The sequence below is a fragment of the Capra hircus genome, chromosome 23, assembly GCF_001704415.2.
Source record: "Capra hircus breed San Clemente chromosome 23, ASM170441v1, whole genome shotgun sequence".
In the NCBI taxonomy this organism is placed as follows: Eukaryota; Metazoa; Chordata; class Mammalia; order Artiodactyla; family Bovidae; genus Capra; species Capra hircus.
The window spans coordinates 30167215-30193476 of NC_030830.1; the positions used below are offsets into that span (position 1 = coordinate 30167215).

Genomic DNA, 26262 nt, shown 5'->3' on the forward strand with positions numbered 1-26262 from the left:
ATGCAAAGATAACCCCTTGAGTTTTGATTCTACCAGAGGCTCTCATTTTATTTCAAATCTTCAGTGACAGTATCTCATTAGCATGCATCATTTTTTTTTTAAGTTAAAAAGTACAACTTCTTGGCCCTGTTCCTAGAAAGTAAACTAAAACTACTCACCGGAAACAGTCTTGCATGAATTTCCCTTATCAAGTTTTTACAATGGTAATAATTTGACATCTGATCCAAACTAAAGGGCAATTATTGGACATGGTTTAAAAATTGATGCTTCTCATTTCCTAACACAAACCTGGGTTAAAGTCATTCCACAGGTCTTTATAATTTATTTATAATTCATTTCACTCCAGTCCTAAAGTGGTCTATTTTCCCTCTTCTCATCAAAATACTTAAAATGGAAATGTCAGATTCAATCAATCAGTAAATGAACATAAAACTTCTAATGAATGATGATTAAAAGTCTTGCCATAGAATAAGTAAATAAAAGCCAAAATACTGGTTTTCTTTGAGACTTTAAAAAAATATATATTAACTGCATTTATGAAACAGCTACAAAAACCCTAAAAGGGATTATTTTCTCTTTTATGATCTTTTTAAAGATTCCTAATATCTGAATGGGGGGTATGGATGGTGGAAACTCTTAAATAATGTGGAAATATTTAGAGTCCCAATCATTCATCTGTCTAGGCAATTCCACATAGTCATTCTAACATAAGTAATACATTATTCACTTATTCAAATGAAAAGCCTTCTATAAAAGCCTATGATTTTTAAATAAGTTCCTATAGGAGTAAATTAAATCCTACAGAGGTAACATATGTGACAAGTGAAGAGCATTATGCTAGCTGTCCTTGCTACAACTTACAGCAAAATTGATATTACCAGGAAATCGATCCAATGCGCTCCCTTTTCTTTGCCCTTTGCCACTGAATGTACTCAGTTATTTGGCTCCTCATAACTCAGAACTCGAACCTCCAACTGTTCTTCCTTCCACCTCATATGCTCACACCCAGTGAAATTAGGAACTGGTCCTTCTGAAAACATTGTTTGAATTTTCAATATCATAAAACAAATGAAAAAGGCCTGAGTACTCACTAAAACACTCAACCTCATCTGGACGTATTTAAAGAAAACTTTCAGTAATTCTATTCAGTAGAAGGTGCTGATTTGTATACAGACTTAGCCTACATTTCATCAGAGGATCCTAAAGTGTTTATTCCATTATCCATATGAAAAATCAGAGACCTACCTCTTCCACTCCGGCCGACAAATCTCAGATCGTTGAACCTTGCTACTTGGTTTTTCATAACAGCAGAGGCATTTCGGAGCTCAGCAGAATAATTTTCATCGTTACCCGCCATGACAGTAACCACAGTCCCATCTGGTACCTCTCCGAGGGCTACCACCTACATAAAACAGGAAAGATAGCAGCAATAGTGGCATCTCAGAAAAGCTGAAGAACTGAGAATATAGTCTCATCGTAAAGGATGCATTGTATCAGGACTTAGTGCTCTAGTCCAGGAATGGCAGACAGGAACGAGGCATCTGCATACGGGTTCGGATGCCACTTCAAACAGACCAGCGTTTCAGGGCCCACCCATTTCAAAGGCATGCAAAAGTTTCCTTCATTTGTTGTTGGACTCTTCACAGAATACATGTACATTTTTATTAAATCCCCATGTTAAGTTGTCCATAGGAATTATACCACAGGAGGAAAGCTGATGCCCCATGTGCAGACTGCATCGTACATATTAAGGCACTGCCTGTCTGCAGTGTGGAGCTCCCCGAGGTGTGGTCTCAGCCAGATCATAGCCCCCACCCAAAAAAAGGAAGTGTGGTCAGCTCCATGGGATAAGACATTTAGGGGAAACCTTACAGTTCTTGACTACAGGGAAGTCTAAATGTGGTATGGTATCCAGAACTACATTTCATCAACTTACTCTGAGCTGGATATTCAGCGTTCAATCACACTGCAAATCATGACAGAATGCCCACTCTGCAGTGGGATCCATTGGAATATACAAAGCTATCATGAGCTTAAAGTCTAGGTACAGGAATAAAGACATGTAACAGGCTGAAAATGATCACTGACACATGAGTGGTATAGACAGAAAGTGCACCTTTAGCCAAACTTCTGTCTCATCCCATCTGCCATCTTGGAATGACACACTTGCCTCCTTAATCTTCAGCAGTTAACCTGCAGCCGACTAACTCGGAAAAGTCAAGATCCAGAATAATCAGTCTTTGAGGCTAATAAACATTTTTCACTGCTGCCAGGGAACACATTTTTAACCAGGGTCAGCTAACTTGCAAATAGGTGCCTCTGATTAACATGGAGCCCGGAAGGGACTGTCGGTGCAGAGTCTTTGCTGTCATACATAAAACACACTATTTTTAAACCTATTACCAAGGGCCTGCCTCTTAATAATATCCTTTCTCACAGCTAACTTCCAGGATCCTATAATATTCAGATGATTTCCATCTCTTGCTCATTCGGCTTCCAGATGCCCTTGCAGTGAGTAAGCCAAGGCTCCAACTACAGTAACCTCATCACCCTCCAATGACAATACCCACGTGTGCTTGCCTGTCTGGCAAATATTACCCTCATCCTTCCATTCCTCCCTCTTTTGTCAAGATGTCCATAAAGCAAACCAAAGCATTTAATTCCACGCTCCCAATACAATTCGTACATAACTCTCATTAAAGCAGATTTCTTACAGCATGATGAAACAGACATGATCACTATACTTTAGAACTGCCTTTCCCCCACCAAGGAAGCCTGCTCCAACACCCCTCCACTCTGCCCTTGGCTCCAGCCAGGGAAACAACCCAACAAACAAAAAGAAAAAAAAAAAGGTCAATATTTTTTTCACCTTTACTGTTCTTTTAGGGTTTCTCAGTTCTATGCCTCCTTTAAAGTGAAGTCACTCAGTCGTGCCCAACTCTTTGCAACCCCATGGACTGTAGCATACCAGGCTCTTCCATCCACGGGATTTTCCAGGCTAGAGTACTAGAGTGGGTTGCCATTCCTTCTCCAGAGGATCTTCCTGACTCAGGTCTTGAACCCAGGTCTCCCACATTGTAGGCAGATGCATTACCAACTGAGCCACCAAAGAAATCCATGCCTCCTTTAATACTCTGCTATTCGGTTTAAAATCTTAAAGCTGTCCTCAAATTATAGAACCCACTTCTATAGCATCCCATTGTACTCAAATAATCCTCATTTCAATGTACATATAGGAATGACCATCATACTCCCTTTGATACGCTAGCCCAAAGCTAAGAGACTCTCTCTAGGGGCCCAGGTTATATGAGACTAGAAATTACAAGAGGCAGGGGCCTTCATCTGCCTTGTTCACCACTCTGTTCTCAGCTCCCAAAACAGTGCCTAGCACAGACTAAGTGTTTGATAAATATTTTTGAAATGAATAAATGAAAGAGCTCCATAAAGAGCATCACATCCCACCGCCAACAGTCCGTGAGAGAACCAGTTAAAGTTTGAGTCAGCACTCCCAGCTAGAGGCAATATGCCCTTGCTCCAAACTAGTTTTCTGACAACTTTTTCCGTCCCAGAGGAGAGGGAATCATGCCCACTGTCCTTTACCCGGAATATACGGTTACTCTATTCAATCTGAGAAGTCTCCCAGGTCAAGGGTAAATCCCATGAGAGCATGACTTCCTTCCTGCATACTTGATATAGTGCCTCAAGCGGCTACTGAACACAGGTAACGCGGTACCCCTGACGGGGGCAAAGCACTCATCAACTTTTCAAATTCACAAGGCCAAAAATGTGCACATCTGAAAAATACTGAAATAACTGACTGTGTTTGCCAGTATTCATTTGAATGCTTGACATTTTTTACACTCAGCATATTGTGTTTTAACACCTGCTGTGTGGCTTTCTATGTCAAAGTAAATATGGAACCAGTAAGTGTATTAATGAAGGCAGAAAAGTTGGACTCTTCAGAAGAGAATTAATGCACCAAAAATCAAGAGACCCTCCTCTTTACCCCCACCTCTATTACCCCTCTGCCATGATCGCAAGTAACTTCATCTCCTGAAACTACAGTTTTCCAACATAAATTGGAGATAATTTTTTTAAGTCTGTAAAATGCAGAAGATATACCATAAGTATAGAGTATAATTACAATGATGTGCTTTTAGTAAGATGAGCAGGCTAACTTCTGTTCCAAGTCGGCTGTGTGCTAAACACAGGCTTTTCCTTATAAGCATCCTTAAAGGGTTCAATTCAATATGTAATTCTTCACTTCATGTCCTGAGATGTTTTTTGGTGTTGTTGAGAGATATAGGACTGCTGATGGGTTTGACTCCAGGCTGGTGAAATTTCCAGAAAAAAAGTGAAGAAATCTGCCCCAATATAAAGATTTTTTAGAGCTCTGGGACATTATTATTTTACTGCATATTTTTAATATAATGGATTTTTTTTAGTTAGAAGAAAAGGAAAATTGATTCAATATGGGAAAATATGAAAGAAAAGATCCCTAAGAGTGAAATACATAAATCCACTTTTCTTTGCTTAAGCAGTATAATAATGGCCATATTAAATAATGGTATGTTTTATGTATCACATTTAATAACAAAACAAATAGGTCATCACAAATTGTGTGAGTCTTCTATGAGGCTTACAACTTGGCCTGGAAAAAAAAATGCTAACTAACAAGATATAGTGATAACTTTTCCTGTTTTGGCTGAATTCTATTTTAGTAGCCAAATCTATTTGTTGTTTTTGGTTTTTTTTTTTTCTGCTATTCACTCTACCACATCAGATTGACTAATGTTTTTCTGAGGGAAAAAAGGGAGATACAGAGAATATATTTGATTTTATATCAATCAGAAGTGTAATCATATGTTTGAGGGTTTAAAAAAAAAAAAAAGAAGCAGATCTCTGAAGCTAAAAAGTTTCCCTTGGAGATTCTCAACTGTGTTTATCTAAAAGAAAACCAAAAGAATCAAGAAATTTTTACACATTTCATCTGCACCAAACCCAAGCAATACAAAACATTTTAAGGGGTAGAAAGCACTCAAAAATCACCTTTTAACTAGTTAGTTTAGCACTCAAAATTTTGTTTCCACATCACCCAATACAAAAGTTCTGTTCTGCAAAGAATAATTTGTGATGAAACTTTAACAGTTACTTTTCTAGGTGCTTTTCAAATATAAAATCTACCAGTTCAAGAAACTTCATGGGGAAGAGGGAAGTAATTTTGTGTCCTGACATTTCAGAACAGAGAAAGAAGTTCCTTTATTTAGCGCACCTCACGATAACAAGCATTTAAATCACATGATATAGAGCTTGTGAAAAATAAAGTAAAAGGATATTTAACTCTAAAAATGCTATTGAAAATTTTTATGAGGGTTCCTCTGACTACATCTGTGAGCTACTCTGAAAGAGGAGCAATGGAGAATTAACTCAGGCCCTTAAAATTGTTTTTGTGGTCTTATTATGTGGAAATTTAAATTGCTTATGACATTTCCATAGATAGAAGTCAAGTCTTCACTAATCAATTGCTCTTCAAGACCAATATCACTTGGGCACATTCTACTTGCAGCAAAATTGAAATATAATTATTTTTCAAGATAGAATCTGACCAAATCTATCTTTGGAATAAAAAGAAAGGTAAGGGAGTAATTGCAAAAAGGAAAAGTTTTATTCCTATGGCAATTATGTAAAGATCACTTTAAATAAACTATCACAAAGTTTCACAAATATTAGTTACTTTTAGACTCTAACCTAGAACTTAGAAAAACTTGATTGAACTGTACAGAAAAGAGTAAATGTAATATAAAATAACATTTCTTAATTTTTATACTATATGTCAGAGAAATTTGATGGGCATTATTTCAGTTTAAGCCAGAAATTCATGAGCCATGTATCAGGCTGATTTAGAGCATCTAACAATGGATATTCTGGAATTCTAAAAAGATAAAAACAGCAATCCCAAAGGGGCAAAAATAATGAATGACATTTTACCCTGCCTGTTTTCAAATATAAGTTTTTTTAATTTTTTATTTATTTTCCATCTAAAACTATTTGTTTCCATTATCTTACCAGTAAGTTTTATATTTACTCAATCCTAATATTTTGAATTTTAAATAATTTTTCTTGCATCTAAAGGCATAGCACAAAAATAAGTCTCTCTTCAAACAACTTGAGATCTATTATGATGTACATAGTTTTGCACAGCAACTCAGAGTAGGTTTAGCAAAGTTTTAACAGGCTTAATAAGCTGTTTTCTTTGTTTAGGTATAATTACATTAAAAAGACACAAACATAAAATAAGATCGCTAATTATGTAAGGAAAATACAACCCACTATGTCAACTAGGTATTAGCTACATACTTGCTTATGAAGAGAAAAATGGCCAATGATGTCGAAAAAATTATTTGCAAATAGAAATTGCTCCATCATTTTGAAACCCTACTTGTGACAAATACCGAAAGGTATTATTAAACATGCAGAATTAACTATGAGCAATAGATCATATATCGAAAAATGTGTTTTCTTTCTTTAACACTGCCAGAAAAACATATGATCCTGGTAAATATACAGACCAGTGTTCACTAACTTAAAGCAGTGCAATACACTACTTTTAACTTTAAAACACACATCTGGACTTAAAATTTCTGCATAGTGTTTCAGCTTGAAGCTATTTAAAGCAACTGAGCTACGAACCCTGAACACCAAGCTTCAGGATGAAAATTCGGACAGACTCCTAACTTACAAGGGTGCTACTGGCTACAGGGCTAACACGTTCTCCCCACTATTTCTACCTGACTATTAACTAATGCAATGAATTTGCATATCGCTTTCTCATCACTGCAACTACCCAAGACAGAAAGGGCCTGGGATCCTCTAATAGTATGCCTTAACTATTTTAAGCTTTCAGTGACATACACCTGAGAGAAACGTTAAAAATATTTATTTCCATTTCCTTGACACCTGGGAGGACTGAACATTTCAAAACTGCAGAACTTTGTTAAAAATATAATGCTAATAAACAACTTGGTATAGTTTAAAGCATACACGTTGTTTCTGCACTTTTACATGTCAGTGTATTAAGTACTCTCGTATAATTCCAAAACAAGATCAGATGAACAACGCTAGTACATGACATGTCTTAATGCAATACACTACCAATATCATTTTGAAGCACTGTTTTAAGTTAACATATCAAAATACAGTCTACTGAATTCATTTCTGATCTTCTACTTTGTAGAGCTCAGTGTCACAGGCATAAAATATGGGCTCAATAAATATTATACTGATTTGAATACCAGACTTCTCAACAATTAAGTTCTACATTAAACATATTTACCTGTCTGCTATCTACCCAACAACGCTATAATTTACTTTGTACATAGCTCTGAATATGATAGCCAAATTGCTGTCACCACTTTTAAAACTGAGACTTCTTCATATTACTTCTTCTTTGCAGATGTATTTGATTATGTCGCAAGAGTCTAGAAAGTCTACCGCTCACAGGCTTTTATCTCCAAAGTAAGGTAAAAAGAGGTTGATTTTACTAACATCCAGATGAAAACAAACAAACAAAAATATTGTCAAAATCTGGATGTTCCAAGCATCTACACATCTATTTTCAATAGAGACAAAACTTCTATACTGAGTGGATGTCAGCTGTCCACCACTATTTGAATTTTGTTAAACACAAGTTTAGGGAGGTGGGAAAACATGAAAGTCAAGATTTACATTAATTCAATTTATCTTTCAGTTAATACAAATTAAAACATTCAACTCAATATGGCCATGTGTTATCTATGGTTTTGTTTACTGGTTAAAAGTAAAATTACTCTATAATTAAAAATAAGTATGATGAATAACAGAGAAAGCAATTTATTTTCAAAATATTTTTAAAAGGGTGGTAATGAGAAAACCTAAAGATAGCCAAAACATCTGAGAACAGCTCAAACTAAATTGCATTCTATCTTTATGCCAAAAAGAGCCTTTACTAGTCAAAGTATTAATGCTCAGAATCAATTCAGCACCATAAATGCAAGAGTATAGTTCAAGACATTTATACCTTAAAACCATGTTTAGCAAAACTAATGGAATGCAGAATATCAAACATCTAGAGCCTTAATTTTTTCATATCCTGACTTCTGGCATTTTACATATATAATATCTATTTATTTTTATTATTTGCTGTTTTCATCCAGGGCTTTTTGTTTGTGTTTTGAGGGGATTTGGGGAGGAGGGAGAGGTAGGTGGAAACAAATTTCCACTCTCACATAAGGCTAATTAGAAAATTCTGGACCCTTGGACGATGAATTGTAAAAGATACCTCTCACGTGAAAATCCACATTTCTACGATTCGCCTATATTTTGAGCTTTCCATATTTCAAGGAAGGAACGCTTAACCTACAAAACGGGTGGTTTGTAAATGGGACGGTTAAAACACACGTTTCTTGAGCCAACTGCAAAATGAAACTTGCCTCAGAATGCAACATCCCCTTTCCATAATAATTCATTCTGATTCCTGCTCTGATAGAAGACCTAGCGAGATAACCAGCTCTAATTGACCTGGACTCCTCTTTCGTTCCACCCCACCCACACACGGAATCTGAATCGGTGCGTGGCGCAGGGGGGTGGTCAACAACAGGGAACTGCCACTGGCCCGTGGGAGTTTGGCCCCAGGGTCCACAAGGGAGGAACTGGCGGGATTCCTCCCTCCCCCCTTCACCCCACCCCAAGGCCTGGCTTACCCTGCTCTCCACAATCCCAGAACCCAGGGGACCCAGGCCCACCTTCGCGGGTTCAGAGGCTAGACTGGACCGGAAGCATCTTTCTGCGAGCCCTCTCCTCCGCGTCTGGCTCACCGCCCCCTCCATCCCAAGCGCCTAATCCCTCGAGGAGGAAGGGCCTGGGTACCCCGTCTCTCCAGCAACCCGGGGCGCTCTGCGAGGGGGCGAGGGCTGCCGGGCACGGGGGGACCCCAATTGCATCGCAGAGAGACTCCGGACCCTCAACCTGCCGAGCCGCTGCCCGCGACTCCGGCTGCTGACATCCGCCCTCAAACTAACGGGCCAGGCGGACCGAGGAGGCCGCCGCAGGACGCGCGGGGGCTGCTCTCCAGCCTGGGGTGGGGGGGGTGGTCACTGCCTCGGCGCCCGGGTCGCGGACCCGAGCCTCCCACGACCTTTCAGAAGCGGGAGGGACCTCTGGGGTCTGAGTCCTTAAAAGAAAGAATAAGGCAAATCTCACAGTGTCCCCTCAGTTTTCAAGGCGGGCGAGCCGAAGGCATTTCGCAGGTTTCCCTTCAGCCTCGCGGCGCGGCGAGCCCCCGCCCCCTCCACTAGCCCGCGCCGCCTCGCACTCGAGGGTCTGGCTCCCGGGACTCCCGGGCTCCCCCGCCTCCGGGCGCGCGGCGACCCCGGCGGCCCCGCCTTCCTCTGCAGCGGGAATCGGCGAGGGTCTGCAGGCTGAGGACGCCCCCGTCCCGCCTTCCCATCCCTTGCTCCCCGAGTCCCTAACCCTCTTGGGGACCCGTAATGCGGCCCGGACCCTCTTGGACACCCGTAATGCGGCCCACGCGCCGCCGCCAGCAACCGGCACCCGGCGCCCCGCCCCGGGCGCGAACGCCCGGCGCCGGCACCCCACTAACACTGGCCCCCGAGCCCGGGAGGGGCCGGGACAGCCAAGGCGCAAGCCGGTCAGAGAATGGGGCGCCGAGACGGGCAGAGGGCGTTCGGGAGGGAGTGGAGGAGAGGGTAGGAGCCCGCGGAATCCCGAGGCGGGGCGGCGCGGCGGCCCGCGGTCGGGTTCAGCCGGGATGCCGGGGACCTGGGCGCGGGAGTCTCAGGGGAGAACGCCGGGGATCCTCGCCCCGGAGGAGTGGGGGGCGGGGTGGAGCTCGTCCCGGCGGCGGCTCCGGGAGTGGGCACCGGGGGATTCCTGTGGGAGGGGAGAGCGGCTCAGAGGAGTGGGTCGGGACTTTGGCCGGGAGGCTCCAGGGGTGATGAACGGATAGAGGGGACACGGGCGGAGGTGGTGGCTTCGGGCACAAGTGGGAGAGGGAAGGATCTGTGCGGGACCACCAACGCGGCGAGCCCAGCTGGGGCATCCCGAGGAAAAGGGCCAGACGGGGGTCCCTCAGGTCGGAGCCACCGAGGTACGAGCCTTGGAGGCCTCCCGGGTCGGGACCCGGGCCCCCGCGGGCTCGCAGACGCCTGCGGGCAGGTCCGGCGGCGCCGAGCCGGGGGCGGGGGTGGGGCTGGGGGCAGCCGCAGTTTCTTACCTTGAAGGCCACGGGCAGGGTCTTGTTGCAGCGCCAGTGCGAGGGCAGCACGGAGCACAGGAAGTTGGGGCTGTCGGTGCGGACGAGCTCGGCCGGGTGGTCAGCGATGATCTCCACCATGGTGCGGTTGTCGTGCGGCGGCCGCAACCGGGGCACCGCGGCCGCCGCTGCCGCCGCCGCCGCCGCCGCCGCCGCCGCCGCTGCCTCCTGCTGTTGCTGCTGCTGTTGCTGCTGCTGCTGCTGTTGTTGCTGCTGCTGTTGTTGCTGCTGCTGCGCAGCCACCACCGGGCTCACGTCGCTCATCTTGCCGGGCTGCAGGCTGCTGGAGGGGGGGCTGAAGCGCCGGCTGGTGCTCGGATCTACGGGAATACGCATCACAACAGCCACAAGTTAGCGAAGTGGCCGGGGGAGGGGGAGGAGGGTGGAAATGAGGGGCGAGGAGGAGGAAATTGGGGGGGTGGAGGCGAGACGGGGGAAAAGGGGCTGGAGGTGATGGGGCTGAGGAGGTGAGAAATCAAGTTCGATGAAGCCGACTGCCGGGCGGAGTCTGACGGGAGCCAGCGGCGGCGTTGCGGAGCAATCGGCTTGGCGGTTGGGGAGACCCGAGAGGCGCAGGTCTTGATGGAGCCTTTGGAACACCCGGGGTGGCAGCTGCGAACGAGCACCGGGACGTGTCTGGCCCGGGCAGGCGGGAGGCTTCAGTCTGCAGCAACTTGGAGTGGGGCCCCCTGGGGCACCAGGTCCTGGGTGCGCTGGCGCCCCCTCCCAGTTCGAGTCCGGCGGTGGAGCCCAGTGGGTTCAGCAGTCCAGCCCCGAGGCCAGGATCGCCGCGCGCTGCCCGCCACCGCCGCTCCGCGCCGCGCGCAGCTACCCGGCTGCAGGCGTCCTCGCCGCCGCCCGCCCGCCCGCGCCGCTGCCGCCGCCGCCGCCGCCGCCGCCTCCTCCGCGGCGGCCGCCGCTCCCCCCGCGCCGGCTGCGCGCTCAGATTCCTCCCGCGGCGGCTGCCAGCCCGGCTCCCCGGTCCGGCTCTTTCCTTTCCCTTCTCCTCTTCTCGCCCTCTCACCGCCACCTCCTCGCATCCACTCCCTCCTGCTTTTTGCAAAGCTCCCCTGACCCTCGCGCTTCGAGGTGCCAGGAGGTAAGTCGCGGGCAGCGGATCTCGGGGCAACGGATCTCGAGGCTACGAATCGCAGCCGCTGCCGCCGCCCGCCGGCCGCGAGAAGGAGCCCCCGGGACGCCGCGCGCAGCTTCGGAAGCCGAGAGAGGCGGCCCCGGGCTAGCGGGATCTCGCCGGGTCGCGTCTTCTTGCTTCTCGCCCTCTCCTCCCAGGACAAGGAACCCCCTTCTTGGTCCAGGGAGATTGAAGCTGAGATGCCAGAGAGCCGCTGGCTGATCTGACTGTCGTTATTTTTCGTTTTAACTTCAGGAGAGGAGGAAGGAAAATTCTTGAGCGTCTGTGCTGACTTCTCAGCACTCTTCACCCTTCCCCCACCCTACCCCCCCCCCACCTCTGCCGGAGCGGCTCCCTAGGGAAAAAAAAGATTTTGCAGGGTTTGGGTGTGTTTCTTTTTCTTTTTTTTTTTTTCACTGAAGTGACACAAAAATTTGGGATGGAGGGGACACTTGTCAAAATAGTTTTAGAAACGCAAGTGGGTGTTGGACACTTTTTCCTTCTATATTCAAACTAGTCGTTCCTAGAGAACAAGGATGAGTTTTTTTAAGCACTGGAAAACTGTCAGCTTGATGATTAAAATAAGTTGCAAAAACCCTCGCTGGGGGAAAACCCCAGCAGTTTTCCATGAATTTCAAACTTTTATTGTCTATTCTGCATCTAAAACTAGGTCTAAGGTCTTAATTTCTCCCCCACCACTCCCGGGGGAAAAAAAAATTAAAAGTACAAAATAAAATATTCAAAATGTTTCAATGGCTATTTATTTATGTATTTATTTCCCAATGTGGGTTTAAAAAGCGACTTTGGATCCCCCAAAAAGTTGTGGTCGAGAGGATGAAGGAGCGCAGAAAAAAAGCAGCAGTTTTACCTAAAATGTGGTTTTTGGAGGCTGGGATTTCTAATGATTAGGTTTTTGTGGTTTATATAGACACGACTCTGGCTAAGGCGATCATTACGCTGATGAGAGTCAGAAGCACGTGGGTGTCTCCGACCAGCCTCAAACTCTGAGCCTTCAAAACAAATAAAACAATGTGCGGCGCCCGCAGAAGCCGGGAAATCCGCTTGAGGCTATTGCACCCCTAAGAAGGGGGCACCGGGCTGTTTCCCCTCCTCTAACTGTACTTCTAAGTTCCTGGCTGTCAATCTCCTTTAAACCTCTCAAAGCTTGAAAACGTGTCTGTAAGAATCATCCGTTGCCAACGTTTCAAAGATGCCTAACAGGGTAACTGACACTACACAGTAATAAGCGACCTTGTAAAAGAAATGAAAAGTTACAGTGCCTCCTCTTCGGAGTATTCAGGAAGATAGTTGAGTCATCACTCATTCTCAACCCCCTCCATCTTATTTAAACCAATTCACATACCCATTAATCGGCGTTTTTATTGCTCTGCGCAAACGCCTCTCTCACCCTGGTAGCGACCTGCCACGACCCAGCCTCCTGGTTTTTAAAACATCGCTTCCACGCGCCCAGCCGGCGATTGGGGGGGTCTGAGTCTTTGAAAGGGCCTGGAAGAGAGAGAGTGGGGGCCGCGGCAGAGGGGACCCGGTGCCTGTCCAGGACTCTGGAGCCTATTTCAAGAGCAAGATGAACATCAAGGGCTTCAGTTGCCTGCTCGGGGACCACTAAAGAGATGCCCTCTAAAAAGATTCTCCTTCGACTAAGGGCTTCCAACCGTGGGAGCGGAGGCGGGGGCGGGGATGGCTAGGCTAGGCAAGCTCCCTCACGGGGGTAAGGATGGGGTTCAAGGGATACTGCTCCGTCTTTCCTCTTTGGGGCTTATTTTTACCTTCCCTTTCCCCATCGACAACTCCACGCCTCCCTCGTCCGACTTCTTCCCCAATTTTCTCTCCGCGTTCCCGCCTCTCCTTCCCAAACCCCTGCAGATTCGAGCCTAGCCGCCGCGCCCCTGCGTGACTCATTCTGCATCACCTGCTAGGACACCCCCCTGCCCAACCTACTCCTCGGGATGAGAGAACCCACTTATCACTACAGACTTGATGCGCAGCGAGGAACGGTGCTGTCTCCGGCGCGTGCGATTTTAAATTATCTTTTCGGTCACAGGGGAGAGCTCTAACCCTGGGCACCACCGCGCCGCCGGCGCGAACGAGGGTCGGGTCTTCCCCAGCCGCATGCAGCGGACCAGCAAAGGGAAGCCAGGCTTACCCTTCAAAAAGACAGAAGAGAGACCAGACTGCTTGCATTAATTTTCTATCTTATTCCCCCGACTCTTGCCTCCACTTAGTCACATGCACTGGGGCACACACGCTCACACATCCCCACGCCGACACAGAAAGACAGACACAACTCATACACAAGGCTTTTTCTTCTTCTTCTTCTTCTTCTTTTTTTTTTTTTTTTTTTTTGCCTTTCAGCGGGAGTTTTATTTTGGGCACGTTGTACCTCAGTCTATCAAAGATCTCTGATTTGGTTTGTTGCCTTTTTTTAATGTGTAGGGGCTGCAAAGGAAGAGAGAAGTTACCGGAAGCTGATTATTTCTGTGGTCAAGGGAGATAAAATTTCAGTAACTATTAATACCACAGTCGGTGTTATGCCGCCTTCTCTGGGGTTGTCCTTCTCCCTGGAAATCCGCAGAACCAGTGACTACCAGAAAATGTGGTGACACTAAGTGACAGTCAGTATTTCGAATATGGGCGACCAGACGGGTTCTTTTTTGAATAAGAACTTCTAGAGCAGTTGAACTTAAGTAATCATTTTGGGGGCTTTTCCTCTTTCCTCATTGCTGTTTTGTTTTACTTAGTGGATAGCAAAATATGCAGGCCTGAATGTTTGGGTGCTTTGACTGGGGATTTTAAGGGTGATTTAATCAATGTTGCATTATTTATTTTAATTAATCATATCCGGTAATTCAGCTTTATAGCCTGTCCTTGGACATCCTCCCTTCTTTTCACATTTCAGTGGAGCTAATATAAGCAACTCTTGGAAGTTACTAGTCTTGGATCCCTTAAAATATCCTACAGTTATTTATAATGTGGAAATGAAATTTTCCACTGAATACCCTCACAACGTTTCAGGTGTCTGGCACAGCGGATTTTCAGTCTCCTTTCAAAAATATCCTCTTGCTGAACATTCACACTTTCAACTGGAGCTGACTGAGCCTGGAGCTGATGATGTCTTGGCTCAGAGAGTTATTCTTAAAGGAAGAAAACATTTTTACAGACCCCTAAACTGAACCTCTCCTGGTAATAGTAGGCACAGAGGGAAGCTGTGAAATTTTACATGTGTGTATTTTGTGCTATAGTTTGCATGAGCTCACTCTTGGGCTTAATTTTTTTTTCTACCTCAAAATGTTCAGAAGAAATCACCCACTAGGTTCCTCTCCAGAAATATGCCTCTCTTCTGTTGTATGTTATGGCATTTAAAAACATACACACATTTTCTGAACATGTAGCTATTCCAGAAAATACAGGCATAATTTTCCCCTCCATCTCCTTTAACATTTAATATAACTGTTTAGTAACAACATCTGGAAATCCTGACTTTCCAGACAAAGAAAATGAGATATGAAAGTCAAGTTACTTATCTAGTCAAAGAACTGAGTTCTCAAAACCAAGACCAGAAGCCGTGCTTCTTTCATTCAGGTTTTCTCTTCTAATTGCTAAATCATTTTATATATACTTTTTCTTGATAAAAAGTGAAAAAGCCACTGTAAAATCATAAACTAGTTTTCAGTGGGTCAGTTGATGAAGTGGGACAACCTTTCAGACATGCAGTGAAAAATCATGACATACTGATGACTGCTAAAGTTTTGAATGGTTGGATGGGAAAACCTTATAAACAGAACCATCTTTACAGAGTTTTCCTTTGGACTGTGAGAATGAAATTCACTCAGCTCTTGTAGAAGTAGCACTGCCACTAGGCCAAGAATTGTCACATTACAGTCCATAGGCCAAATCTGGCCCAAAGCCTATTTTTGTACAATCCACAAGTTAAGGATGATTTTTGAATTTTCAGATAGAAAACAATTTGGAGAAGAATAATACTCATGACATATGAATCTGATATAAATTCAAATTTCAGTGTCCACAGCTCTATTCATACAATTGTGTAGTTATGGAAAGGACTACGTGGCCTGCAAAGCCTAAAATATTTAATATCTGTTTTGTTTTGTTTTTACAGAGAAAATTTGCCAATCCCTGCCCTGAGAAGGATACAGCACCAGAAAGGAGTAAGCTACTTTTCTGTATAAAATGTTAGTTAGACTAATATTTTTCACTTAATCATTTTGGACGTGCCAAAACAGAGAATGAGGAGTTAATAATTTTTCCCTAGCTGTTTAAGCACCCTCGTCTAGCACACCTGTATATGTCAGCATCTTCAGCTATCCTTCATAGTGGGAGTACATTAACTGCACAGATGAGCAAGCAAGGGGTAAAGAAATGTACATGTCATTTGAACATGAAAAAAAATACATAAGGCTTGCATAGGTTTATTCCATCTGTTCTACAAACGATTACACAAGAAACATAAATGAGCTTACCAAGAATTTTCTGCTTTACTAGATTTTCACAAGGCCTGAAATGAAGGAAACCCTGGTTCAATTCCTGGGTCGGGAAGTTCCCCTGGAGAAGGGATAGGCTACCCACGCCAGTATTCTTGGGTTTCCCTGGTGGCTCAGATGATAAAGAATCTGCCCACAATGCAGGAGACCTGAGTTCAATCCCTGGGTTGGGAAGATACCCAGTCCAGTATTCTTGCCTGGAGAATCCCCATGGACAGAGGAGCCTGGTGGGCTACAGTCCATGGGGTAGCAAAGAGTCAGATGTGACTAAGCACAGCACGTTTATACTTTTAAGACAGTTAGCTTCATAACTTATGTGGTCCCAAAGCTTTCTGACTTTTTTAATTTGAATTTTTATACAGTTCAATACTGTCTGATTTGTTGTAAACTCACTCAGTTTTCCCCTTTGTCAATGAACCTATAAAAATTTGCATGGCTGTAACAAGAGATGAAGTGTTTTGTAGTTGGGGGGCTTAGCATCGTAAACTTTTCCTTGTTGCTCCAGTTAGCATTCCCATGGGCCATTTTCAGGCATTTATAAGAGAGTGCAGCATTGTCATAAAAAGGCTTACGCTTGCCATGTGATCTTCCACATTTTTGGAGCACCTGCCTAATTGTATGCCAGGAGCGACACGGACTAGAGCGGTACATGTTATGTTTGACAAAAAGATCGGCTTCCTAAATGACACCCTCTCTACCTGAGGCGACAACATAATTTGTAAGAAGAATCTCATTTATTACCTAGAAGTCAGAGAAATAAAACTTACTTTCTTAAATCAGCCCTTTGGTATTTTGACGTTGGCAATTGTCCTGTGTCAGTGGCAGTGATCTCCAAGAAGTAGTGGAAAATTCTATGTAAAACCTTATAAAAGTCTGTGATGAAGCACCTAAAAACACCCTAAAATAAGGTTTCCCATAGTAATCTATTTCTTTATTGATGTGCTTGCATTTTACCTTCTGGACACCAAGGCATGTTGCTATCCAACTCTAATCCCACTGCCTACAATTCTGAAGTTTCACTCTAGATTTTGGAATGGTAGCCTGAACTATTTGTCCCCTCTCTCCAACTTTCCATCAGGGTAAGAAATAAAAATCCTAACAGTCTTAGTCCGTATAAAGAAGTACAAAATCAGCCTTTGCACAGTCCGAGAAATTTGAATTCCCAACAAGAAAGTCAAGAAAAATAGAAGAGGAAAAAAGAACAGAATAGAAATAATCCAACTTGGTTTTCTTAGCTGCAGTCCTAGGGGATGCCAGTTCTGGGTCACCATCCTAATTATTTTTTTCCTCTTTATTTCATACCCAGAAACTCTGTCTCCAGTGTTTTCCCCCAGGAGTTCCTGAACTAGACTTTTCGCAGAAAAAGTACTTTCTTTTTCCCATCTAGCCATGATCAACACTCGATGATTCTTTACTTTTGTTTCATTTCACATGATTCCCCTAAATTATCCTGTTGTTGTTGTTGTGTGTGTGTGTCTGTGTGTGTGTGTGTCTGTGTGTGTGTGTCAGTTGCTCAGTCGTGTCTGACTCTTTGAGACCCCATGGACTGTAGCCTGCCAGGCTTCTCTGTCCTTGGAATTCTCCATGGCAAGAATGCTGGAGTGGGTTGCCATTTCCTTCTTCAGGGAATCTTCCCGACCCAGGGATTGAACCCAGGTCTCCTGCATTGCAGGTGGATGCCTTAAGGTCTAAGCCACCATGGAAGCCGTTGGGTGAGATCTGTTCATCACACTCCTATAAGTCACAATTTTTCTCTAGATCATTTTTCTTCCCTGAGGGTGCCAATAATCAACGTATTGCCTCTCAGGTCCAAAGTCAACTCTTTTACCTGCTCTGTGAAAATGGATCTGGGCCCTTTAAATATTTCTTCTTACCCACTGGCATCACCATTTTGTCAGTAGGGGGCACTGGAGAAACATTACAGAGGGAAATGGTTTTGCTTCCTGGTTCTCATGCTCAACAGAGCAGATTGCCGCAACCCAGCAAGTGTAGCTTCTTCAGCTCACAGCTCCTGCGATATACACTTCCCCAGGGCTCAGCTGCTCTAGCAAAGTTGGTTTCTCCAGTACCAGGCTCCTGTTGTGCACAACCAGCTGCCAGCAGCACCCAGCATTTTCTCCCAGCATCCTCCCAACTTTGTTTTGTAATGGCATGCCTCTGGCAAGACACCTACTTGGAAACAGCTTTCCCTAGCACCCTAGAGGGTAGATTTCTAGCAAGTTCCACCAGTGCAACTTCTGTGCCCCACAGTGAGTCAAGGCTGTGCTCTCCCAATGAGATCGGTATCTCAGGAGGTGGGGAGGGGCAACTCTTTCTTGGTTATGCTATTTCAGTCCTGAGGGTAGTGGATGCTCTTCTTCCTATAGTCTTAAGAATTCTCTTGACTTCTTCCTAGCCAATTTCTTGTGACTCCAATCCATTGTTATAGTCAATAATTCCTTATAGTAAACTTTCCTTGTTCAAATTACTAGTGAACATAATTTAAAAGAGCTTATTGCAAAATACAAAATATTTGAATTTCTTAAAAAGTGCTTTGTGGTCTTGTTTTCCTCAATTTTTCCAGACTGATAGAGTAGGGATTACATTTTCTATCCTCCAAAATGTACTTGTTCACAGTGGTTTCCATTTTGGGTGACTTCATTTGAGTCATTATAAGATGAGCATTTCCAACATTACATCTATTTAATTTATCTCTACCTAAGAGGTAGGATAAATCTACACTTAGAAGACATTAGGAATTCCCTGGTGATCTGAGGGTTAGGATTTGGCTCTTTCACTGCTGGGGCCAAGTTCATTCCCTGGTTGGGGAACTAAGATCCTGCAAGCTGCACAGAGAGGCAAAAAAAAAAAAAAAAGACATATATTTTTAAGAGATGGCAAGAAAAAAAAAAAGATGTATATTTTTAAGAGAAGGTATGGAATGGAAAGAGAGTATAGGTTAAATGGGTCAATATTTTCTACCCAGAGTCCTCTTGATGTCTCTCGTGAAATCCCATAGTCCACAATGTGGTACACACGTACATAGTGGAATATTACTCAGCCATTAAAAGGAATGGAATTGCGCCATTTACAGAGATGTAGATGATCTAGGGGCTTCCCAGGTGGTACTGGTGGTAAAGAACCCACCTACCAATGCAAGAGACATAAGGGATTCAAGTTCGATCCCTAGATAGGGAAGATCCCTTGGAAGAGAGCATGGCAACCCACTCTAGCATTCTTGCCTGGAGACTCCCATGGACAGAGGAGCCTGGTGGACTATAGTCCATAGGGTCTCAAAGAATCGGACATAACTGAAGTAACTTAGCACACACACAGATAGACCCAGAGACTTCCTGTCACACAGAGTGAAGTCAGAAAGAGAAAGTAAATATCCTATAAGGACACATATATGTGTAATCTAGAAGAAGGGTATAGATAAACTTATTTGCAAAGCATAAATTGAGGCACTGGCATAGGGAACAAGTGTACGGATACTGAAGGAGTAAGTAGGGGATGAAATGGACTGGGAAATTAGGACTGGCATATATACACTGCTATGAATGAAAGAGATAACTAATGGGGACCAGTTGTATAGCACAGGAACTCTAGTCAGAGCTCGGTGGTGACTTAAATGGAAAGGAAATCCAAGGAAGAGGGAATATATGTGTATATGTGACTGATTCACTTTACTGTACAGCAGAAATTAATACAACATTGTAAAGCAACTACACTCAAATAAAAACTAAAGTGAAAAATTTTACATTAATAAAATCACACACAAAAATTCCAGAGCTGCCCCATGCCTAGATCTGATAAAAAAGCTGGTGTCAGGGAAGGTGGATAGGTATCTCCCAAGATGTGGAGAGCGAAATGCTGCCAACCCAAGAAAGCCAGGGAGCCAGAGTAGATGATGCTGACTTACTGTACTTGAAGTCAGAGACTAGGCAATGCTATCATTCTACTGTAAAATAAACCAACAAACATTGGATGAAGCAAAATAAATAGACATGGTTTTGCCAATTTTCTCCCAGCTTTTAATATGCTATATGCATCTTGAAACTCCATGAAAAGAAACTAGAACATACTATTTCCCAAATTCACTTAATTATTGCTTCTGAGCAGATTTAAAGGTCTTTGATGTATTTTTAGAAAATCTAGTGTTAAGTCAAAGTGGAAAAAAAGTGTTGCAAAGTTAAAGGGACTATCCTGTCTAGAAGGGAATATTGTAACATAGTAGGAAAATAACGCTGGCTAAACTACTTACAGCTAGGTCACAAAGGGCCATGGTGCCATGATCCCTACCTTTGTACACATATACAGGAAGGAGAATATTTAAGCTGCTTCTAGAAGCCTTGCTCTTGGTCCTCATCCAATTATTCTAGCCCATTCTTGGTCCAAACAGAAGAGTTAAATGGAAGTTTCTCTGAGCAGGGCCAGTAGGAGGGTGAGATAGAAGAGCCTGCAAAACAGGGTCCAATCCTGTTTTATTTTATTTTTTGGCCATGTTGTGTGGCATGTGAGATCTTAGTTCCCCAATCAGGGATTCAACCTGTGCCCTCTACAGTGGGAGCGAGGACTCTTAACCACTGGGCCTCCAGGGTAGTCCCCATCCTATCTTTATTTAAAGTTTGACTCATAATTTGCTTATTGTGGATCTTTTGGTATTAAATTTGATTTTTGAGAATACTGCATGAATATATTATCGTGAATAATGGGTTTCTTGGAATGCCCTCAAATTTTCTATTCAAGGCCATCCTAATCCTAGCCCAGCTCTCTTGGATATGGAACTTACAGAGCGATTCCTGACCTCCCTGCTTTTCAACATCTTTCCTTTTTTAAAATCTATTCCTAAAGACAAATACAAATTGTAATAATTCTACATTCTCCCAGAAAAGAACACACATTATAACTTTCAGTACCTAACAGAGGTTTCAATAGCAGATAAAACAGAAGAGTTTGACCTTCAAAAATATAATAATATGTAAGGGTAAATCTGTGTATACCTGGTTATCACTCTGTGGCAACAAAAATACACATCATCCGTTTTTTATTATGCAATTTTAGAAAAGGCGGAAATATGCCTACTTTGAGGTTTAACTCTGTTTTTAGAAGAACTATCTTCAATTTTACTTAAATATGTTGCAAACACAATATAGTTAGAGCCTGTTATTTTTCATTTCTGTAAGTATTGTGTTGGTGTTAAATTCACTGGATTCTTTTAATAAATGGATTCCATTATCAAATCTTTATAACAATTGTATTAAAGACATTTCCTACTAGTGCCAACGTGGCGGAAATAAACTTTCCGCAAAGTGGTAGTGGGGTAGGAGAGTTAAGACGTTTTTAAAAACAGGCTTACTTGGCTACTGTTCTTTCCTCTCTCAATGCAGTTCTTTTTCTGTTAATTTACATCTTTGCCAAGAGAATATATTTATTTCTATTTCCTAAGTAAAATCTCTAACTTTTCTTTAGTTTTTTATGGCCAGATTTGAGGTTTAACCATGATTTGTTGACTCTTAAGCATCCTGAAATAGCAATTTTCCACATGCTTTAAAGCTTTCTACTTGACTATGCCTGGCAAATCTTAATTAAGATTATGACTTCTGCCTTTGGGTCAGATTTATATGAACCTGGCTAATCAACAAATCTAAAAATCCTATTAGATGATACTATTTTCATTATAGTCAAGTAAAAAAGAAACTGATGAATTGTTTCAGATATTTATCTGATTTACTTAGTTTAAAGCTTATTCTTCTCTAGGATTGCTGAAAATGTGGGTTGCATCTAGTAGTTTCATTGAACTAGTCTTTGTTCTGTTTTTAACTTCTTCACAGCAGTTCATCCTTATTAAAGGGCATATTATTATAGTGTGCCCATAACTGTAAACATGGAAATGATTTGAGGTGTTACAGTTTATTATGTATTGTCATTTGAGATTTAATCATGGCTTCTCTACTACTGATAGTATTATTCACAGAAAAAAGAATACCTTTTTCAAAAGTATCTATGATAAAACTTGAACTGTGAAAAAATATTAATAAGGAGATAATTACAAGAGGTATGATACATAAGAACCACAACTCATCTTAAAGTCAGCCTTAAAATTGGAAAGTTTTTCAGTTTTCAACTTTGTTTTACAAACTTTTATAAACTCAGTCATAGAATTTCTCTCTCATCAGAGATCCAGCAAAAGCATTTCCATTCAGAGCTAAAGTTTCTGTAGAATATTTCCAACTGTCAGTGTTAAAAATTTTAAAAACTGGAATAAAAAATAGTTGGAAATTTGCTTTGCATTTGTCACTGAAAAAAGGGGATGGCTTATATCGAAATAAATTAAAGTCTAAACAGTCCATCTGTGATTTTTATTACACATATATGAAAAGAAAAAGAGATTTGTTTTAATTCATTCACTTCTCCCTTGAAATGATCAGAATCTATGTGGCCTTGAAAATTTTAATACAAGTTGCTCAACTTTCTTTTCTTCTTGGTCGGGGAGCATGAAATTTGGAGCCACTGAAAGAAAAAAAAAAACTTTCAGAAGGTTTATATTGGAGTGGAGATTTGGTCTCTTCCCTCTGAACTCCCTTCCAGGGGCAGAGCAACAGGACCACATGTAAGTGTATTTCTTCTCAGCACATCTTAGAAGAGAAGGTAGCAGTGCAAAATGGGGCGGGTACTTGGCACATCTTTTTAGCTAACTCCCCATAAAACCTGTAACAAGGGCTCCAGACCATCATGTCCTATGACCTCACAGAAATTTCCATTTGAAGATTCATTCTGTAAACAGTCAAGGTCAATATGTCCAGTATACCTAGCTCATTGTTCCAAGCAGAAAGGGAAACAAGGGACATTTATGCTGTCAAAGCCCACTGTACACAGTCCTTATATCTCCTCCACTTTATTAATATTCCCAGTCCTCTCAGGATTGTGAATTCCGTAATGATAGCGACTATGTTTGGCTCACAAATAATCTGAAACCACACCACTGAAGAAATCCAGGGAATTCCATTCCTACTGTAGTCCATGTATAACAATGTGAATAATGTTCCCTGGAGTGATATAACACGGCAGCATATGGCAGCGAGCATAAAGCCTGGCTTATATTAGTAGCATGTGACCAGTATACATGAGTTGACTGAATGAATGAATATTCCCCTTTAGGCAGAAACTTGGGTATCAAGATAAACTAGTCTTCTCCATCATTTTCCACTTCTACTCTTTCGCCTAATTCTATTAACACTACTTTCTAAGTATGATTCATATCTACTTTCTTTCCATCTCCATAACCAGTGCCTTAGTTCAAGCCTCTATCACCTTGAATCTCAACTGCAAGAGATTTCTAGCTTCCTGGTGCCATTCATACCCACCTCAATCCTAAATCATTCTCTATGTTCCTATTAGAGGACTCTCTTTTTTTAATTTAAAAAAATGTTTTAAATTAATTTTGATTCTAGTTGCTTTATAGTGGTGTGTTATGAAAATGAACCGACCATGCATATACAGATATTCCCTTCCTTTTGGACCTCCCTCCAAAAGAGGTCTCTTTTTATAATACAATTTCAACCATATCATTTCCTGGCTTGAAACCCTTCAGTGGTTCTATATCAGCTATCATATGGGACAAGGGATAAAACCCTGTACCATCTGGCCACAAGCACAGGGGTTAAAAGGTGAAACCCAAATTTGAAAATAAACATATCTTATGAAAAACCCCATTCCATACATCTCCTACTCTCCTTTGCCGTTGAGGGCAGGGCTTGGCTTTGTTCATTATTCATCCCCAGCACTTAGCGTAATGTCCGGAATACGATAAGTGCCTATAAATATTTGCCTACATGAGTCAGTGAATAAACTTATTTGAAATTTTATTTAGACCTGAGTTTTCTGTCCTTTAAAATAGGAACTTTTTTATAGATAAAAAAATAATAAATAAAATAGGAACATTTTGAACAAACAAATTGACACCAAAGGGGGAAAGTGGGGGTGGATGAATTGGGAGACTGGGATTGACGTATACATACTTCTGTGTATGAAATAGAGAACTAATGAGAACCTACTGTCTAGCACAGGGAACTCTACTCAGCGCTGTGTGGTGACCTAAATGGGAGGGAAATCCGAAAAAGAGGGGATATGTATTTACATATACCTGATTCACTTTCCTGTACAGTAGAAACTAACATAACATTGTAAAGCAACTACATGCCAATAAAAATTAATTTAACAAAGTAAAATAAAATAGGAACATTTTGTGTTATTAAATCCTCTGGTTCTGTCTAAAATGATCAAATACTGATTAGGATGTGGAACAGCTCATTCTGACACTTTATTGAGAACATACATTTCAGGGAAAGACTTGGGAATCACAGTTTGGCATTGTCTAGTAAAGCTGAAACTGCACATATGTTCCATAACTTTGTAACCCCACACCTAAATATCTACCCTAGTTAGAAAACACATAGAAAATAATGATATGTTGCGTGTTATTCTGGAGTAAATAAATGAAAGGCTTGTGCACAGAGGTAAGGAAGCAGAGCTTCCGCCACCTCACACTGCCCTGTGTCCTGAATGCTCAGCGATCAATACTTTCTGCTGTAGCGGTGGTCTTCAAACTAGCAGTGTAATGCTGTTTGCTGGAATATTTAAAAATACTCATCCTACTTTAGAAAATAAGAGAAACAAATAAGGATAGATGAAACGATATAGAAGTTAGTCATTTGTAAGACATGGAACAAAGACATGTTTCTTTATGGAAGACATAAAGGAAACAGAGCTTAACATGCTTAACGTCCACTGGAAGGGGTAGAATGACCAACAGCACCAAACATTCATAACACACTAAATAAATATGGAGCACTCAATATTCTCAAGATCTTAAATGGGCATCCCATTGATGACATTCGTTCTGGCCCATGTGTCCTCTGCCAAATAAACTCAGCAGCTGCCCATCAATCTAATTGGTAAGCTACAACAATGGCCAGGAGTACCATAAGCAAATGGGTACTGGTTCTAGGTACCTTCCTTCTTGCAGAACACTCATGCACAGACCTCAACTCTGACTGGTAGTCACACGGTTGGCAGAATGTTATAGTATTAGAAAAAGAGATGGAATACACAAGCTTTGCATAATTTCAAACAATGCGCCCTACCCTAAAGTGTAACCATCTACATCGTCTCTGTCCTCTTGCTTCTCCTGATTTCAATTAATTCAATCAATTGCATGATTCGAGAATCTTAATGTGGTCTGTAAGCCTTTAGTTCGGGCTTCCCTGGTGGCTCAGGAGGTAAAAAATCCACAAGATGTTCGGAAGACCTGGGTTCAATCCCTGGGTTGGGAAGACCCCCTGGAGGAGGGCGTGGCAACCCATTCCAGTATTCTTGCCTGGAGAATCCCCATGGACAGAGGAGCCTGGCGGGCTACAGTCCGTGGGGTCACAAAGAGTCGGACATGACTGACTGACTAATCACAGCACAAGCCTTTAGTTTAATGACAAATAGTTTCCCTTATTGTTCTTAGAGGCTACCATTGCATCAAGGTAATCTCCCGTATAATGTTGGGTTACATGTACCCCTACAGGACAACAGAGGATGAGCTTTCCAAGAACACAAATTGTTTTAAGAATTAATTTCAATATCCTCAAAGTCATATATTATTTTTGTTGTTCAGTCGCTAAGTCGCATCCAACTCTTTTCAACACCATGGACCGCATGCAGCATGCCAGGTTTCCCCGTCCTTCACCATCTCCCAGAGTTTGCTCAGATTAATGTCTGTTGAGTCAGTGATGCTAACTAACTATCTCATCCTCTGTTGTCCTCTTCTCCTTTTATCTTCAGTCTTTCCCATCATCAGGGTCTTTTCCAATGAGTCAGTTCCTCATCTCAGGTGGCCTAAGTATTGGAACTCCAGCTTCAGCATCAGTCCTTTCAATGAATATTCAGGATTGATTTCCTTTAGGAATGACTGGTTTGAACTTGCAGTCCAAGGGACTTTTGGGAAATCTTCTCCAGCACCACAATTCAAAGGCATCAGTTCTTCAGTGCTCAGCCTTCTTTATGGTCCAACTCTAACACCCATACATGACTCCTGGAAAAACCATGGCTTGACCATACTAACCTTTGCTGGCAAAGTGATGTTTTGCTTTTTAATACACTATCTAGGTTTGTCATAGCTTTTCTTCCAAGGAGCAAATGTCTTTTAACTTCATGGCTGCAGTCACCATCTGCATTGATTTTGGAGCCCCCAAAATAAAATCTGTCACTGCTTCCAATTTTTCCCCTTCTGTTTGCCATGAAGTGATGGGACCCAAAGCTATGATCTTTGTTTT

At 42.5% G+C, this 26262-nt stretch overlaps 1 protein-coding gene across 5 annotated transcripts in view; it reads right to left on the reverse strand.

Moving 5' to 3' along the window:
• The window catches only part of RUNX2 (runt related transcription factor 2), a 343856-nt gene that overhangs the window by 241109 nt on the left and 76485 nt on the right, over positions 1 to 26262 (reverse strand). For 4 of the 5 annotated variants that reach the window (XM_018038797.1, XM_018038795.1, XM_018038796.1 and 1 more), the window contains 2 exons: positions 10271 to 10629; positions 1246 to 1402 (listed from right to left, as the gene is read on the reverse strand). In XM_018038797.1, the coding sequence (XP_017894286.1) occupies positions 1246 to 1402; positions 10271 to 10629 (516 nt within the window). Of the gene's footprint in view, positions 1 to 1245; positions 1403 to 10270; positions 11165 to 26262 lie in introns of those variants that run through there. The other variant, XM_018038798.1, reaches the window with a different exon arrangement.